Source organism: Salmo salar, chromosome 05 (genome assembly GCF_965601325.2).
Source record: "Salmo salar chromosome 05, fSalSal1, whole genome shotgun sequence".
NCBI lineage: Eukaryota > Metazoa > Chordata > Actinopteri > Salmoniformes > Salmonidae > Salmo > Salmo salar.
In genome coordinates, this window is record NC_138295.1 from 51600738 (window position 1) to 51616492 (window position 15755).

Sequence of the window (15755 nt, forward strand, 5' to 3'; positions counted from 1 at the left end):
AAGTCAGTCAAAACGTCACAAGTCATGTAGATAATGAGTTAAATTAAATGTGATAAAGAAATGCAATGCTTACTCGTGCTCGTTGATGTAGAGTTCAGACAGCTCGTGCCACGCTTCCTGGTCACCGACGAACCTGTAAAACAGTGAGAAATGTAGGGAGTCTCCCATTGAGGATGCTTTTCAGCACCATCCCACCATGCTATTTAGAATCCTTATCAGCAAGAGGATCATCAACAATAACCACTCTAATGTATAGTACAATAGCTGAAATAGCCACGTTTGAAATCAATCCAAATCGTGGCATTATATAACTAGGCTAACATAGACAGACATGTCAGACAGGCAGAGCTCCAAGATGGGGGGTTAAGTAGAGTTGAGGGGGTCTCATGGACAGGTTGTGGCCCAGCCCGGCTCAAATCGAATGCAAACCCCCTTTTAATTAAAAAGACCAGGGGAGGTGTGCGTGAGGAGGAGGGCGTCCAAATCCCCTTGTAAAACACTACTCACTGCTCCAGATACTCGTTGAGCTCGCGGATGGCCTCGGCACTCTTCCCCTGGGCCTTCAGAATCGAGATCTTCCTCTTCCTCGCCGCCTGTGGAGATCAGCATCAACAGAGGATTAGTAAGGTCTTAGCTCCTCAAGTGTTTGACCGAGGAGAGGGGGTCTTCCTCAGAGCTCACGCAAATAAAAAGGGAGAGGAGAGAAAGGAGGAGGGTACGTGTTAAATGAGTTAGGGAGTCTTGGAACTGTGCTCAGGTGGAAGTTGGGGAGGGGGTGGGGTTTGGGATGTTGGTCAAAGCCACCCCCCTCTGCTCCTGGCCAAGCCCCCTGGGGATAGGGATCGTGAGTTCACAGAACGCCAAATCTATGGGGAGTGGAGGACTGTAGTGGTGGGAATCAGGATTTTACATTTTCTCTACGGAAACATCAGCCAACAGCGTTGATGTGAAGTGGTGATGTTCAGTACCAAATCATTTCAGTTAAGAGATATCTTCAAATTAGGAGAGAGATATTGACTGCATGAACCAGCCTTACTGAGCACTTTTCTGTTACAGTTCTTACACAGCGGTGAGAAGCCTCGCTACTTAAAATGCTGATGTCCCTAATATTATTGATATTGTTATGGGGCAACTTTAAATTGATGTGCCAGCATCTCATAAGAGGTCATGGTTAACTAGGCTATATCTGTGGAAGGAAGAACACAAATCATGAGTCAACATTTGAGAGTCGGCGTGTGAGCTTAGCGTCTGAGATATAGTGGTGAGTCATCCCCGTCTAAGTGGGGAAAACAGCGCCTTACCCCAAATCCAACGGCCAGCGCATTCAGAATGAGCTTCTGAAGCCTAGCTAACTTACATCAGCCTCCACTTGCCTTTTCTTTCATTTTGATGTTGAAGTGACCTTAAAGTGGATTGGATTCTCATCAATCTGAATCAGAAAGTATTACGTTCCTGCTGACTTTTCCAGGCGGCGTTTTGGAGGGTGTGTGTGTGTGTGTGTGTGTGTGTCTAACGGCAGGCTGCTGTTGCCATTAGAATGGTGCTGCCCTGCCTGCCACGGACCACTTTATTTATGGACTGGCATTTGATTGAGTGGGGCTTCCTTTCTCCCACACTCAAAACCAAAGCCATTGTGGGCTGTGCATGAGTCATGTCTGAGCGGCCATAAATCTGGGAATCCACTGACACCACCGTCACAATAAATCCACTTATTCATCACCCTGGGACAGGGACCTGCACTACAGCCTGGCTATGGTGCTTACTTAGACAACACACACTAAAGTCAGCAAATGTTATAAATATCTATATTATTCATGACCTGTATTATTGTTTGCCTTTGTTCTAAAATAAACACATACCATGTGAATTTCTGTTTGAGAGTGGTCCTCACACAATTAAACACAAGCATTGTCAAGAAAATATTATTCAAAAGGATTAGGATTGGGGGGGGGGGGGGGGTGACACCAACTACTTCTCTCCCCCCTCTGCCCATAAAACACATATCTCCTCAAAAGATCAAACTATTCTACATGGACCATATTCTACTGGGGCTTGATGCTATGTGAGATTAAGGAATTTATACTCACTTCTAACCAAATTGCTAACATATGTATTTTTCCCCGTCCGATACCAAAACTATGTCAGAACACCAACTTTCAGTGTGGATGTTGCAATTGTTGGCCTACCCCACACCCCTCTCTTTCCCCCTTCCTCTCTTTCTCTCCCAGTCCTTCTTTCCCGATAAAGAACCACTTGGGGCTCACTCTGAACATATGGAAGTTGGTAGCCCCAAAGGAGTCACACCCCGAAGGAGTCACACAGATCTTTATTAAATGCGGAGCTCTTCCAAACCGCTCCTCTCGCTCTCTCCCCCTCTCCAAACTAATGATCCAGACGAACCTGGCAGCAGGGATAATCCTGCCGTTGTCATGATTCTTTTTTAATTAGGGTTCTCCAGGAGCACTCAGAGCACTGGATTGTTTAAATCACCCCTGGCTCTCGCTGAGAAGGACTGACCACAACCCAGGCTCTGACTGTGAGGACTACACTGGACACCTAGATAGCCTATGTTATAATAGTGTTATATAACATACATGGAGGGAGAGATGGAGGGGTCGAGAATGGAGGGAGGAGATGGAGAGAGAAAAGAATACAGAGAAAAAGGGAGGGACCATGAACGACGCTATGTGCCGCTGTTGTGAAATAGCTAGTAGATGAAGGTATTAATGCATTAAAGGCAACAATAACACTAAACAATTCAGAGTAAAAAATGTGTGTACAGTAAACGAATAAACTATTACACAGATGTTTCAGATGCCTAAGAGCTTAGGGAGTTTTACTTGTATTACTTGGAACCAAAAAGTATACTAAGGCATCCAGGAATCAAATACAGAAACATTGTCAAAATAGTGCCTAAATCATATGGTTGCAAAAAGCCAATATTTTCAATTTCAACAGGATCTAGTATCAGCTCAGTAGAAAACGGAGTGCATCTTGACCTCCGTAAAAACGATCTTGTCCTACACTCTAATTGCATACAATTCCCGTTCAACCTCAGTAAGGGATTCTCAGTGACCTCAATTGCTTTCTCAATAAATACTAGCTATGTTTCTACACACCAATTAGGATGAAATAAGGGTCGGAATTCCATATATTTAGATGAATCATCCACAGTGTCATTTGGACTCTGAATGAATAATTAATGAAGTTACCTTTTGTATGAAAATATGGTAGACAGACACTAGGCTAGGCTATAGCCTTTTAGTCAAAGTTCTCAAAGAAAAAGAAAAAAAGACGAGAGAAGCACAAAAATGCATTTACGCAAGCAAATGAGAATTTCGCCAGATCATTGCTGTAGGTATTGGAACACAATAAAACTATGGAAGGGCTCAGAGTTCGACACATTCTTTGGACACCGCCATGGCAGAGAAACCTTGAGCAATTTCTGTTGATTCAACAATTTTGGTTAATGGGTACCACATCTATTCCACAGCCTGTAATTACAACAGCTCAGTTTCCAATCTCCAGCTCGGGATGCTGGGATGCCTCACAAGTCCTTGCTGTGGTCGCCAATTTTCCGCCATTTCTTTGAGATCCATCCCCTCCCTCATTGTACAGAACATGTTAGAAAACATGCTGGACTGGGAGCAGTGGAGATCCTTCATTCAAAGGCAGGTGACCTAAATGATGTCAGCCCCCGTCCACACCATATCCTCACCAGCCAGGACGGGTTGGTGGGAAAAAGCTGGTCTGGAAGACACCAGGGGACAGTGAGTATCTGTTTCCATTCCCGCCCTCAGGTTTAATAAAAGGGCGCTGGTGTTATGGGTGACATCCACCCTGCCTTTGGAGATCAGGAAACAGACCAATCACATCCCAGGACATTGCCTGGGTGGTGCTCTGACTAGCAAGTACTAGTACCCACCAATCCCTCAAGGGTACAGTTCCCAAGGCACCTCCCATTTCCTATTGGAGAAGATCTCACTACCCAAGGAATGAAAAGGGCAATGCATATTTTAACTTGTTTACCCATTAAGTAAACTGTTATGTGTCATAGGTAGAGCTCCTAGAAAGCCTTTGATAATTCAGGACCCGGTAGACTTTCAGCAAAGTCTGCCTAAAACATTGTCCTTTGCGAAGGCTGATTTTACGCTCTGCCCTTCCAAGTTCAGTTTAGGTTGAAATGTTTTACGGTATACCAGGGTATTTGGAAATGGCCACGTTTTTTTTTATACATTTAAATATTTGTTTCATTTTAAGTAAATACCTGCAGTCAACTCGTGTAATACATTAGAAGGAAAAAAAAGACTGCATTCTTCATTTCACCTACCACATCATTTTTCATTATGGAGCTTACCAGTAGTCCCCAATCACGTGGTGTTTGTTAACAAGTAGACAACAACGAGAGACCGAAGCCTTGTGAGTCACTCACTGTTGTGCAGCACGCGCCAGGTGATGTAGTTACAGGCATTGACAACGAAATGTTTGCCTGCTAGATATCTTATAATTATTAAGTTAACTGTCTAGAATGTGCTAAATGCTCTGCAGTTGTGCTTGTGGTTTGCTAATTTAGTATCTTCCAAAATCAAGCTTTGTCTGGTAACAGCGGAGAATCCCTTCCTGGATCAACAGCCTTGCTGTCTAATATTTGTTTTGTGCGTGCAGCAAACTGAGCAGCATGTTTTTGTTACTTGTATACTTTTTGCATAGTTTAGGTCAGAAACGGTATAAAATGTTCGCAATTTGCTCGTTAGCATTTAGTTATTCTCTATGAGATTTTACATGTAGTTAATAGCATGGCTAACCTTCAAGTTGTAGGGCACAAGGTCGGTATAAAAGGTATGACAATTTGGATACCTAATTTTAATCAATTTCCTAATTTCCTGCACAAATTTGTTATCATTTACACACTGTGTCATGTTCACTGTCTTAGTATGCCTCTATTTTGTCAACAAAAAAATGATTATTCTCCTTTTTGATTGTGCATTTTCAGTTTAAACTGCAGTTCTTACTTTGGCCACTAGGGGTAGTCAGCGATTTCAGGCTGTCTATAAATCATTGACTTGTGTGCTAGCAAGTTAGCGATTCGTTCTCAGCTGTTAGTAGTTTCTTACTGTTAATAAAAACGGATGATTGCCATCATTACTTTGAGTCATTACTAAATTATACATAAAAATACCGTTATAGAAGGTAAAGTAAAAATCCAAACCGGTCAATGAATGGATACTGGTATATAGTCTCTTATGGTTTACCGCCCAGCCTTAGTTCAGTTTGAAGCCATAATACTCAAATACAGTAAATGGCACTAACAACTAAGCACAATTAGGCTAATTGACAGAACTATCAATGCTAACGCTAGCTAGCTAATGGGCTAACAAAAATACTGGGTGAGAGATACAAATTTGATGTCCCTTTTTAATGTATCCATTAGTTAATCTGACTGGGGAAACAGATAAAGGGCTTCAATTGCCAAAAACCCGAAGTATCCATTTAAAAGAGTTCAGTGTTTCCCAACTGGAAAACAACTAAAGTTAGCTTGAAGGTTTAAATCTAGCTACCATTATTACTTTTGTGAATATAAACCAGATGGTGGAAACACACTTAAATCTCTCTTCCACCTGTCACAGACACTGGTGGATTGGAGTTCGCCAGAGAGGAGTTCAGCAAAATATGTAGGCTGGGCAATCCACGATTGAACACATTTGACAAACACCTGACTTGATTTTTATGCCATTTTGTTGTTTAAAGCCAGCGAACAAAACCATTTCTAATACTTTAGACCCTATTGGTGATTCACTCGTGTTAATTATCTAAACTGAACAAAAATATAAAACGCAACCATTTCAAATATGTTACTGCGTTGCAGTTCATAAAGAAATCAGTAAATTGAAATATATTCATTAGGCCCTAATCTATGGATTTCACATAACTGGGAGGGCATAGGCCCACCCACTGGTGAGCCAGGCCCAGCCAATCACCATGAGTTTTTTCCCACAAAAGGGCTTTATTACAGACAAAAATACTCCTCAGTTTCATCAGCTGCACTGGATTGCTGGTCTCAGACCATCCCGCAGGTGAAGAAGCCGGATGTGGGGGTCCTGGGCTGGTGTGGTTACAAGTGGTCTGCGGTTGTGAGGCCAGTTGGTATGGAACGCCGTTTGGGTCGCGTTAAATAACATTTTAATTTGACATGTCAAATAACACAATTCTATTATAGAATGTTGTGTGTGCTGAATTTGCACGTGCAAGCCAAGCGCCACCACTACTATCACTAGCACTGTCAAAGCTGTACAAAAAAAGTCTGCAAACACCGGCCACGAACGATGAGTTTACAATACCGCGTTGGTAATAAGGCATTATTTGTTCGACCGCTTCAATACACATAGGTTGACAATAAATGTGGCTCAATTCAGTTGTTTCAGAGTCCCGCAAGAAGAGCTACAATGCTAATGTTCTCTGGGTCTCACTGAGTAGACTGATACCCCATGTCATTGATCCACAATCCATAGGTAAGGCTGTACAGTGAAATAAGTATGCCCCTAATGCAATTCTAAAGTCTAACACAGCCAGTGTGATTTCAACAGATTTGTCAAATTAACAAATTATTGTCTTTTGTTGATTTCATATAACAACATTCCAACCTCGTTTATTATGATCTATTCAATTATGGCATAATTCTACTATTTGTACTCATTTGCATCACTGTCAATGACTTTTATTTTGAAGGCTAACCGCAAAGTCCACTATTGTGGCTAGCTTCACAAATGGGTCAGACCACCATTAATCAAATAACCGTTTTATAAATTTGGGTTATTTTAGATGACGAGACCTAGCTATATAGTTAGCTAGCTAGCTATGTAGCTAACTACAGCTACTGAAACAGATTGTCATTTTGCTGTTTTTGAGGAAGAACATTGTTTGCATCCATCAGCTTTTTTTATGACCAGCACTGTAGGTGCGCGAGGCAACTTTACCAGCATCATAGCATACGTAAATCGATGAATCGTTGTGACATATGAAATACGAGTGAGTGTAATCAATGTGTAATAACTTCGTAAAAAAAATGTATGAACACGTTAAATAATTATGTAAAGTGCAGTCATATTCAGGTCCTGATTGGTCAACAAAGTGTTATTTGACGTGTATCTTTTTTGACACGCAAGGACCCAAACAGAGTTCCATAGGTTGGATGTACTGCCAAATACTCTAAAACAACGTTGGAGGCCGGCTTATGGTAGAGAAATTGAACATTCAATGACCTGGCAACAGCTTTTGTGGACATTCCTGCAGTCAGCATGCCAATTGCACGCTCCCTCAAAACTTCAGACATCTGTGGCATTGTGTTGTGTGACAAAACTGCACATTGTAGAGTGCTGTTTTATTGTCCCCAGGACAAGGTGCACCTGTGTAATGATCATGCTGTTTAATCAGCTTCTTGATATGCCACACCTGTCAGGTGGATGGATTATCTTGGCAATGGAGAAATGCTCACTAACAGGGATGTAAACACATTGGAGAGAAATACGCTTTTTGTGCATATTTAACATTTCTGAGATCTTTTATTTCAGCTCATGAACCCAACACTTTACATGTCGTGTTTACATTTTTGTTCAGTATATTTATTGCTGAGGTTGTGGAAGTGCCTGCACTGGCAACTTGACGACCAAAAGCAGTTGCTCTGGAGGCATCACGGCCTATACAAACTAACTTGCGCTTCCCTTCCCACCACCTGTCTTGTCTTCCATGACAGAGTATTCAATGTGCTTATAATTGAAATAGGACATGGTGGATCTAACCTGTGTAAAACAAATAGATCTCTCATTTTAATAGAAGAACGGTGACTGGTTTGGTCCAACAGAAACAGAGAGAAAAATAAAGAATGACTGTAAATGACAAAGTGAAGGTGAAAAGGGCTCTGAACGAGGGGGAGCAGACAGTTACACTCCAGGGAACCAATAGAGATGAGGGGGCAATTCTTCCACACCAGAAAGAAGGGGAGGTGACTGCATCAGAGCATACCCGAGTTTATTGATTTTGTCAGCAAGGCCTCCGTTTGTTTGAAACAGACAGTCGGTGAGGTGCAGAATCCTCACAAGGTGTCCAAAAAACTAAATGTTTATGCTTCGTCTCTCGCACTTTGCCAGCCAAGAGAAAATGTTTAATATATCTAAGCAAGTCCATGTGTCGGTGTAACGCAGAAACTTGTCGAACGTCTACAGGAGGACTGCCAAAACAAATAAGGTCATGGTTTCTTTTGAAAACCCTTTAAAACATGTATTTTCTTGCGTGGCCACATGTCCTTATGGAAACAATTAACAGCAGGTACAATGTGTTTTGGGTTGGTGGTCGGGGATTAGCAGAACACTGGATAGACATGGTCTTGCAAGTCATTCAGCTGGAATTCAATATAAATTGAGAGACGATTGGATGGAATTTAAGGGAATAATAGTGTAAATCTAAAGGCTATACTCATTTATAATATGACAGACTCAAATGGTAAACTGCTGCGTAAACCAGAGGGTTGCATTTGTTTTGTGTTAACAGTTTTGCTACATCACTATGATAATGCAGACTAATTGGCAGATAGACAGTTATACAGATGACACACAAAAGACAACATGTGGATAGAACTGATACAGCAAGTGGCGATCAAGATAGTGGGAAAGTAGCAGCCTTGTCAGAGCCCAGATACTCTACAAATCTCACAGTGCATAGTGCATGGGCCTTAGATATAATATAACAAAAACATGAGTAAAAGCCAAATGGCTTCCTGTATCTGTTTCTACTGTTTAGAAGTGAACACTGGTCTTTACACCTGAAGGGATGCACATTTCGATACATTTTGCTGTCGACTAACCGACCCTCATTAACCGGTCAACAAAATGTAAAATATTTAAAAAATCCAAACAATAAAATTGTGTGACTAACAGAAAATACTATGCATGCATACAAGAAATATACATTTTTCATTAAGAGAACCATGCAACAATAGCAAGCCTATCGTCTTTCAGTCAAACGGTTTTAGCCTGTTATTGAACATGGAACTCCTGTAATGAAGCAGCTATTAATTTTCAAAATTCAATTTGCGGAAAAACCCTGTTCTAAAACAGCACACCTAATGCAAGGGGTTTCATGTGACAGATGAAAATCTCAGTTAGAAACACAGAACGAGGGGGACTCGAATAGCAACAACTAGGATGGCCACTGGCTTCTGGACAATGAAATAAAGTTGATATGAAAACCAATAAATCAGGAGAGAAATGCTGGTTAATGGCATGATGAAGTCAAAATAATTGCCTCCATGTTTCTATGGATGGATTTTGGCTACTAGGTTACTTTGAAGCAAGGTAAGACATGCCTCATTATTTAAGGTAAAGTAAAACTTTCAGGTTTCATACAATTATAATGCCTCATTGCAAAGTGGTGTGTGACACGCTGATAGCCTGCGTACCGTTGACTATAGCCTATGCACTCAAATGATGAAAGGGAGGTGCATTTTAATTACGAGTTGAGATTGAGAAACAAAAATAAAATCGTAGCCATCGGCTTACAAAAGCATGTTTCATTCAAGCTCTCGCAGTCTCACTGCAGAATTAGATGTTAATCCACGAGTCGTGGGATTAGGCACAAAGCCCTAGCAAAACAAAACTGACTTGTTAATAGTGCTCACTGTTGCCCCTAGTGGCTGGTTTTGAAGGCATTTCCCGACATCCTCAGGACATGGATAGACATCCAATTTCGAAGTCAATCTTGAACGATCTCCCTGGTTTCACTCAAGTACCAGCTTTTTGAGGAGCTACTCTCGCGCTGTTTTAAAGGTGATTGGCTATTCCGCTCCTCAAACAAGGTTATGTATGCTGTGCACGTGTGATAAATAATATACATGATGACTAACGAAAATACACAAGTGCCAATTTAATAGCACTAACCTATGAAAATGTACTTATAGACTGATAAGCATGACCGGTAAAATGCATTTTCACTAAACACTCCTAACCTAAAGCCAGGACGTAATACAGGAGCACAGTCCTGCTCACCCCAGAAGGGGTCTAAGGACTACCTATACATCACCGTCTTCAAAGAGCAGGCATTTAGTTTAGCCTTAGTTCCACCACACATGTCCAACACTGCCTGAGACCATGAACCACTCCCCCCTCTCCCACTCCCTCAAACACTTGTCATTTGTGTGGGTGAGAGCCTGATCAGCAATGTGGTTGAGGTCAAAAAGGCCAAGGGGAGTTTAACTATGCAAACTCGCACCACTAATACCAAAGCTTTTCAGCAGATTCAAAGCTGTCCAAAAAAGTTTGGACCACAACTGTAACAAAATAAGAATAAGTGTGTGATTTCCCCTCTCTTACCGTATTGGTGGGATCGTCTTGCAGTATTGAATCATACTGCTTGCTGGCATCCTCGTACCTTCAAAGGCAGAAGGAGAAAAAAAAAGACTGACCAGTCAAGACAAATTAGGTGGTGTTGAAATCAAACAGAGTTCAAGGCAATCAAGTTTCTGTACACAATGCAGCCGGTCTCTATGGTTACACTGTGAACCCTTGCCGAAATCAGCAGTGATCTAAAAGAGGAAATAAACAGTCATTACTGTTGCTGCTCAAATAGCCTGTGTTGTGAGAGGCTTACGCCAGTTAACAATGAGTCAAGAAACCAATACAAAGAGTAGGGAAGCACACTGATTTGATGAGTGTATACACAATTATTGCCTTTGATTTGCTTAAAAGGTGAATCAAATCAATCTGTTCAGTTTGCGTTTTAAAGGCCTTTCTTTTGAGCCGTGTAGAATAATAGTCTGATCAGAGCTATATTCAACACAATGTGTGTTTTAAAAAGTTACGGAGCAAAGGGGGAATCCATATGATTCTGTTTAAAATGAGTGAGTTATGAGCTGTAAATATCAAACCATGCAGAAATTTCCTGGCAACAGGGAGGTGGGGAGGCGTGTTCACTTCACTTGTCATGTCAAATCATGGGTCCGCAGGGATGATTTTGAACTTGTTTTTTTATTAGAGGCGAACTGCAATGCTAACGGTTTAGCAGCCAAAAAGCCGGGGCTCCATGATCAAAACCTGTTCTGCCCACCACAACCTACAACAGAAGCAACTCTGTTTCCCATTAGCAGTGAGCAGCCCCACTTCCAGTGCCACTCCTTCCCTCACATCCACTTTATTACTCAACTGCACTCTGGGAGATTTCAGATGGCACCAGGCAACCACTCATGAGCCACTTTGATATGCTTTATTTACAGGGGGGGGGGGGGGGGGGGGTAGTTAGTTGTTTGAAGCTGTGTCATTCCAGTGTACCTCTGCCTGAAACCAATTAGAGGCCAGTGTGTGCCATTTATTTAATCTGACAGTGCAGGAGTTCAATTATCACATCAACTCCGACATAACCGATAAACGAGTCATGGTGATCAGGGGTGGTAAACAAATTGAATTACCCTTACTCCAGTTCCAGTCAAAAATACTGTGTTTATCTTGTCCCCTTACATTCACTCCCTTTCTGTTTTTATGAATCACAATTGCAGATGGATGTACAAGTAAACAGTGCTGAGAAGATACAAAGCTGAAACTGTGGTGGCATGTCAATATTTACAGGCAGGCAAGACCTCGTCTCTCAGCTCAGAGACGAAAAGCACAATAAGAGAATAATAATATATATTTTTTAAACAGAAGATTGAGGAGACCCCCAGAACAGCAGTGGGAGCAAACCACTTCCTTCCTGGAGAATCCGTCATACAGGATGAAAGGGCCGAGCACTGAACCATTCACTTATTTTTTCTCCCCCTTTTTGCCAGTGGAATGGTCGTTTCCAACACAAACAGAGCCCACACACACACACACACACACACACACACTCACCCAGACCATCGTACCACTTAGGATCAGTACACCCCACAGTACACCCCACCCCCCCACCCCAGGTCTATAGGGTAAATTCAGTTTAATTCAATCACTTTTTGACAGCATCCCTTTTGCTTTAAACAAAAAACTTTCCATATGTTCGCCCATGGAAAAAGTGGTCGGAAAGTGACTTTTTGGATGCCAAAACATTCAGGAGATAAAAGGTGCTCAAAGTGCAACCATTTTCCATTCCCCACCATACCATGTGACATCCATGTCTTCGTCACTGGAAAATATCAACGGTTGAGTTTGAGAATTTAAAAGCTTACAAAAAGTGGTCAAACTAATTATTTATTGAAAAAAAAAATCATAACTTTAACGTCAATTATATAAAAACACAATTTTTTTTCCATATTCGCATATGTTGGAGCTTAGACCCTATTTCACAAGATCTGTGTTTTTTTGTGTTGTGCCTGCCATAGGTTGAGACAACATGCTCTTGAATACAGGGTGGTTTCCATTAAGGGCTGATGCCATTTAGTCGACAGGTTGATTGTTTGGTCTATAGGCCTTTGGTCGGCAGAGATTTTTTTTAGTCGAGCGGTCGGTCGCAAATTGTTTAAATTTTTTGATGGCAGACGAGACACCTGTCTGATTTGTGCCTGTCTCAGTAGCCTAATCTATTGCGTAGGCCGTGGGGATGGCACAGTCCATCACCCTAAGACAGTGGTTCCCAACTAGGGGTACTAGGACCCCTGGGGGTACTTGGCCTATCCATGGGGGGGTACTTGATTAGAACCATGAGACCATAGGCGTACTGATAAAATGCACATAGGGGGGTACCTCAGGTGTACTCCAGGAAGAGAAACATGCAATTGTTGGTTCAGTACGTGAAAAAGGTTTGAAACCATTGCTCTAAGACATACAGTGCCTTCAGAAAGTATTCATACCCCTTAACTTCTTCCACATTTTGTTGTGTTACAGCCGGAATTCACAATGGATTAAATCGATTTCTCACACATGCTTTCTCTTCTGGAGTGGCTTACGTCTGGCCACCCTCCCATAAAACCCAGATTGGTGAAGTGCAAACTCCACGCGGGCTGTCATGTGCCTTCTGTTTGGACACTACCATAAAGGCCTAATTGGTGGAGGGCTGCATAGATGGTTGTCCTTCTAGAAGGTTCTCCCATCTGCACAGAGCAACTCTGGAGCTCTGACAGAGTGACCATTGCGTTCTTGGTCACATCCCTGACCATTGCGTTCTTGGTCACATCCCTGACCAAGGCCCTTCTCCCCCGATTGCTCAGTTTGGCTGGACGGCCAGCTCAAGGAAGAGTCTTAGTGGTTCCAAACTTCTTCCATTTAAGAATGGAGGCCACTGTGTTCTTGGGGACCTTCAAAGCTGCAGAGGTGGTACCATTCCCCAGATCTGTGCCACAACACAATCCTGTCTCGGAGGTCTACGGACAATTAATTCGACCTCATGGCTTGGTTTTTGCTCTGACCTGCACTGTCAGCTGTGGGACCTTATATAGACCTGAATGTGCCTTTCCAAATCATGTCCAAACAATTGAATTTACCACAGGTGGACTCCAATCAAGTTGTAGAAACATCTCAAGGATGATCAATGGATGCACCTGAGCTCAATTTCGAGTCTCATAGCAAGGGTCTGTATACTTAAGTAAATACGTTTTATTTTTTAATTATTATTTTGCAAAAGTAAAAAAATTCAAAATTAAAGAAATAATAACTTTTTTTTTGCTTTGTCATTATGGGGTATTGTGTGTAGATTACATTATCATTTATTCTCTTCAATCAATTTTAGAATAAGGCTGTAACGTAACAAAATGTGGAAAAAAAGGGAAGGGGTCTGAATGCACTGTAGGGTACATACCATTTTGAGAACAGATTAATACAATATAATGGCCTGCCCTATTCTTCATTCACAATTGGTGATTACATAATTAAGCATCTTTCACTTCACCTCGCTCATCAACTCACCCATTCTCCCTCATTATACTTAACTTCATCTGTGTGTGTGTGTGTGAGAGAGAGAGAGAGAGAGATTTTTTTCTGTATAGTTTAAGTTCAGTTTCAAGGCAATTATCAGTGATTATCAACTGGACACAGCACCTTCTACTGTCGGGAGAAGGAACGGAGCAGGTCCTACTGTTGGGAGGAGGGGCAACGGGGGAAAACTATGAAAAATGTCCTGCTAAAACTGGTTATAACTCCAGTTCTGTTTGTGATATTAAGATTCTTACTACAGCAGTGTGTTGTAAAGACTTATTTAGGAGAAGTCAAGGACGGAGGAGGCCAAAATGGCAGAGATATATTTTTATTTTATTTTATTCATGAGCAGGCCAAATGACTGCTTTAGCGATTACAGTGAACTGGGTATCCACAAGATTGTTTTGTAGATGGCACATGCAAATGAGCCTAATTGTAGCCTAAGACTTACCTACCGGTACATACTGTAGTTACTTGATACTCTATAAAACTACCACAGTATGAGTCATAATACCCATAAAACCTAGTGGTCAAACAAGGAAATGTTTCCAATTGTTTATAGACCATTTATTTTTCCCATGGAGAATTTTAGAAACACTTAAAATATGGGGCTGTGTTTCATGTAGGCTTTCCCTGGCATTACGTTTTGATAACAGTGTAAATCACTCTAGGACAAGGTGACTTATCAATATGAATGAAACGCTAATTAGCAGCTTATGTGGCTATCATAAAGAACTACAAAATGTCATGATGATCTGGACGACACTGACGAATCGAGGCAAAGGTAAGCATCTCTGGATTAACCATTACATTTTACAATAATTTAGGAATGAATAAATTGGATACGTTTCTTTAAAAAATGGACAATTCTGTGAACTGTTGACATAATATATGTTAACAAAAGGTATCAGCTAGAGATGACGTGCAGGACCTTGCAAGGATTTGTAGTCTTGCATGAGGTCTACTTTGTGGCTAATTAGCATTTTTGAAAGAATAAAGATCTGAATATATTGATAAAAGTCAACTTGTCCGAGAGAGATTTACATGGCTCACCCAGGTAAGCCTACACTAAACACAGCCCTTATTTTAAGTGTTCAAAAAATTCCCTACGGGAAAAATTTATGGTGGAAACCATTTCCCCAAATGACCGCTAGGTTTTATGGGTATTATGACACCTCCATTGTGGGGCTCTATTAGGCCTACTTAAGACAAAATATCGAAAAAGTCTGCAGTATGGCAGCATTTCATTGTAGTAAAGGATGACGCCAAAAAAGGGGAATAGAAAACCTGCAAACAGTGGTTTGCTTACCATAGTTGGACAACAAACATAACACTTGAAAACAGTAAATTAGTCGACTTTGTTTTTCTAGTTGCAGATTCTAGTTGACAGATTGTATATGCTTGACAGCGGCCGCTGCAGTGGATGGAGCTCTCCAAGGTGATGAACTGAATCTTCAGTGAGCGCTTTCTCCTACATTGGATAGCAGTCGCTCTCCTGCGTTCTGAAACAATCTTCGGAGCGCTGTTGAATTAGCGCAATGCTGGTTTGCACGTTAAACAACATAATGTTTTAAGATTTGGAAATGTGAAGTACACATTTGGACTGACGGGTGTTAGGCTAGCTTGTATGACATCAATGTGGTATTTACTATAATCTTCCATGTCTCATCTTTTAAAATGCATCAAGTCATCTCAATTTACAGCATTTCCCTCCCTCATACAACAACAAAAAATTGCAAAAGTTGCCCAATTACTGGGAGGGAAGGGGCAACTTTTTGTCATGTGAGGTGCTCAAATTCAGAACTGCTGTCAGTCAGAGCTCTAGCATGTTTCTGTACAGCCACTAGGTTCCAATTTAGGCACTTAGTGCCCAAATCTTCCATTTTAAAC

The 15755-nt window shown here is 41.4% G+C and overlaps 1 protein-coding gene across 1 annotated transcript in view; it reads right to left on the reverse strand.

The window, feature by feature from the left end:
- The window catches only part of LOC106605058 (ER membrane protein complex subunit 2), a 61103-nt gene that overhangs the window by 20793 nt on the left and 24555 nt on the right, over positions 1-15755 (reverse strand). The window contains exons 5-7 of the mRNA XM_014200315.3: positions 10362-10419; positions 508-593; positions 74-133 (exon numbers count right to left, since the gene is read on the reverse strand). Coding sequence (XP_014055790.1) covers positions 74-133; positions 508-593; positions 10362-10419 — 204 coding nt within the window. The remainder of the gene's footprint in view (positions 1-73; positions 134-507; positions 594-10361; positions 10420-15755) is intronic.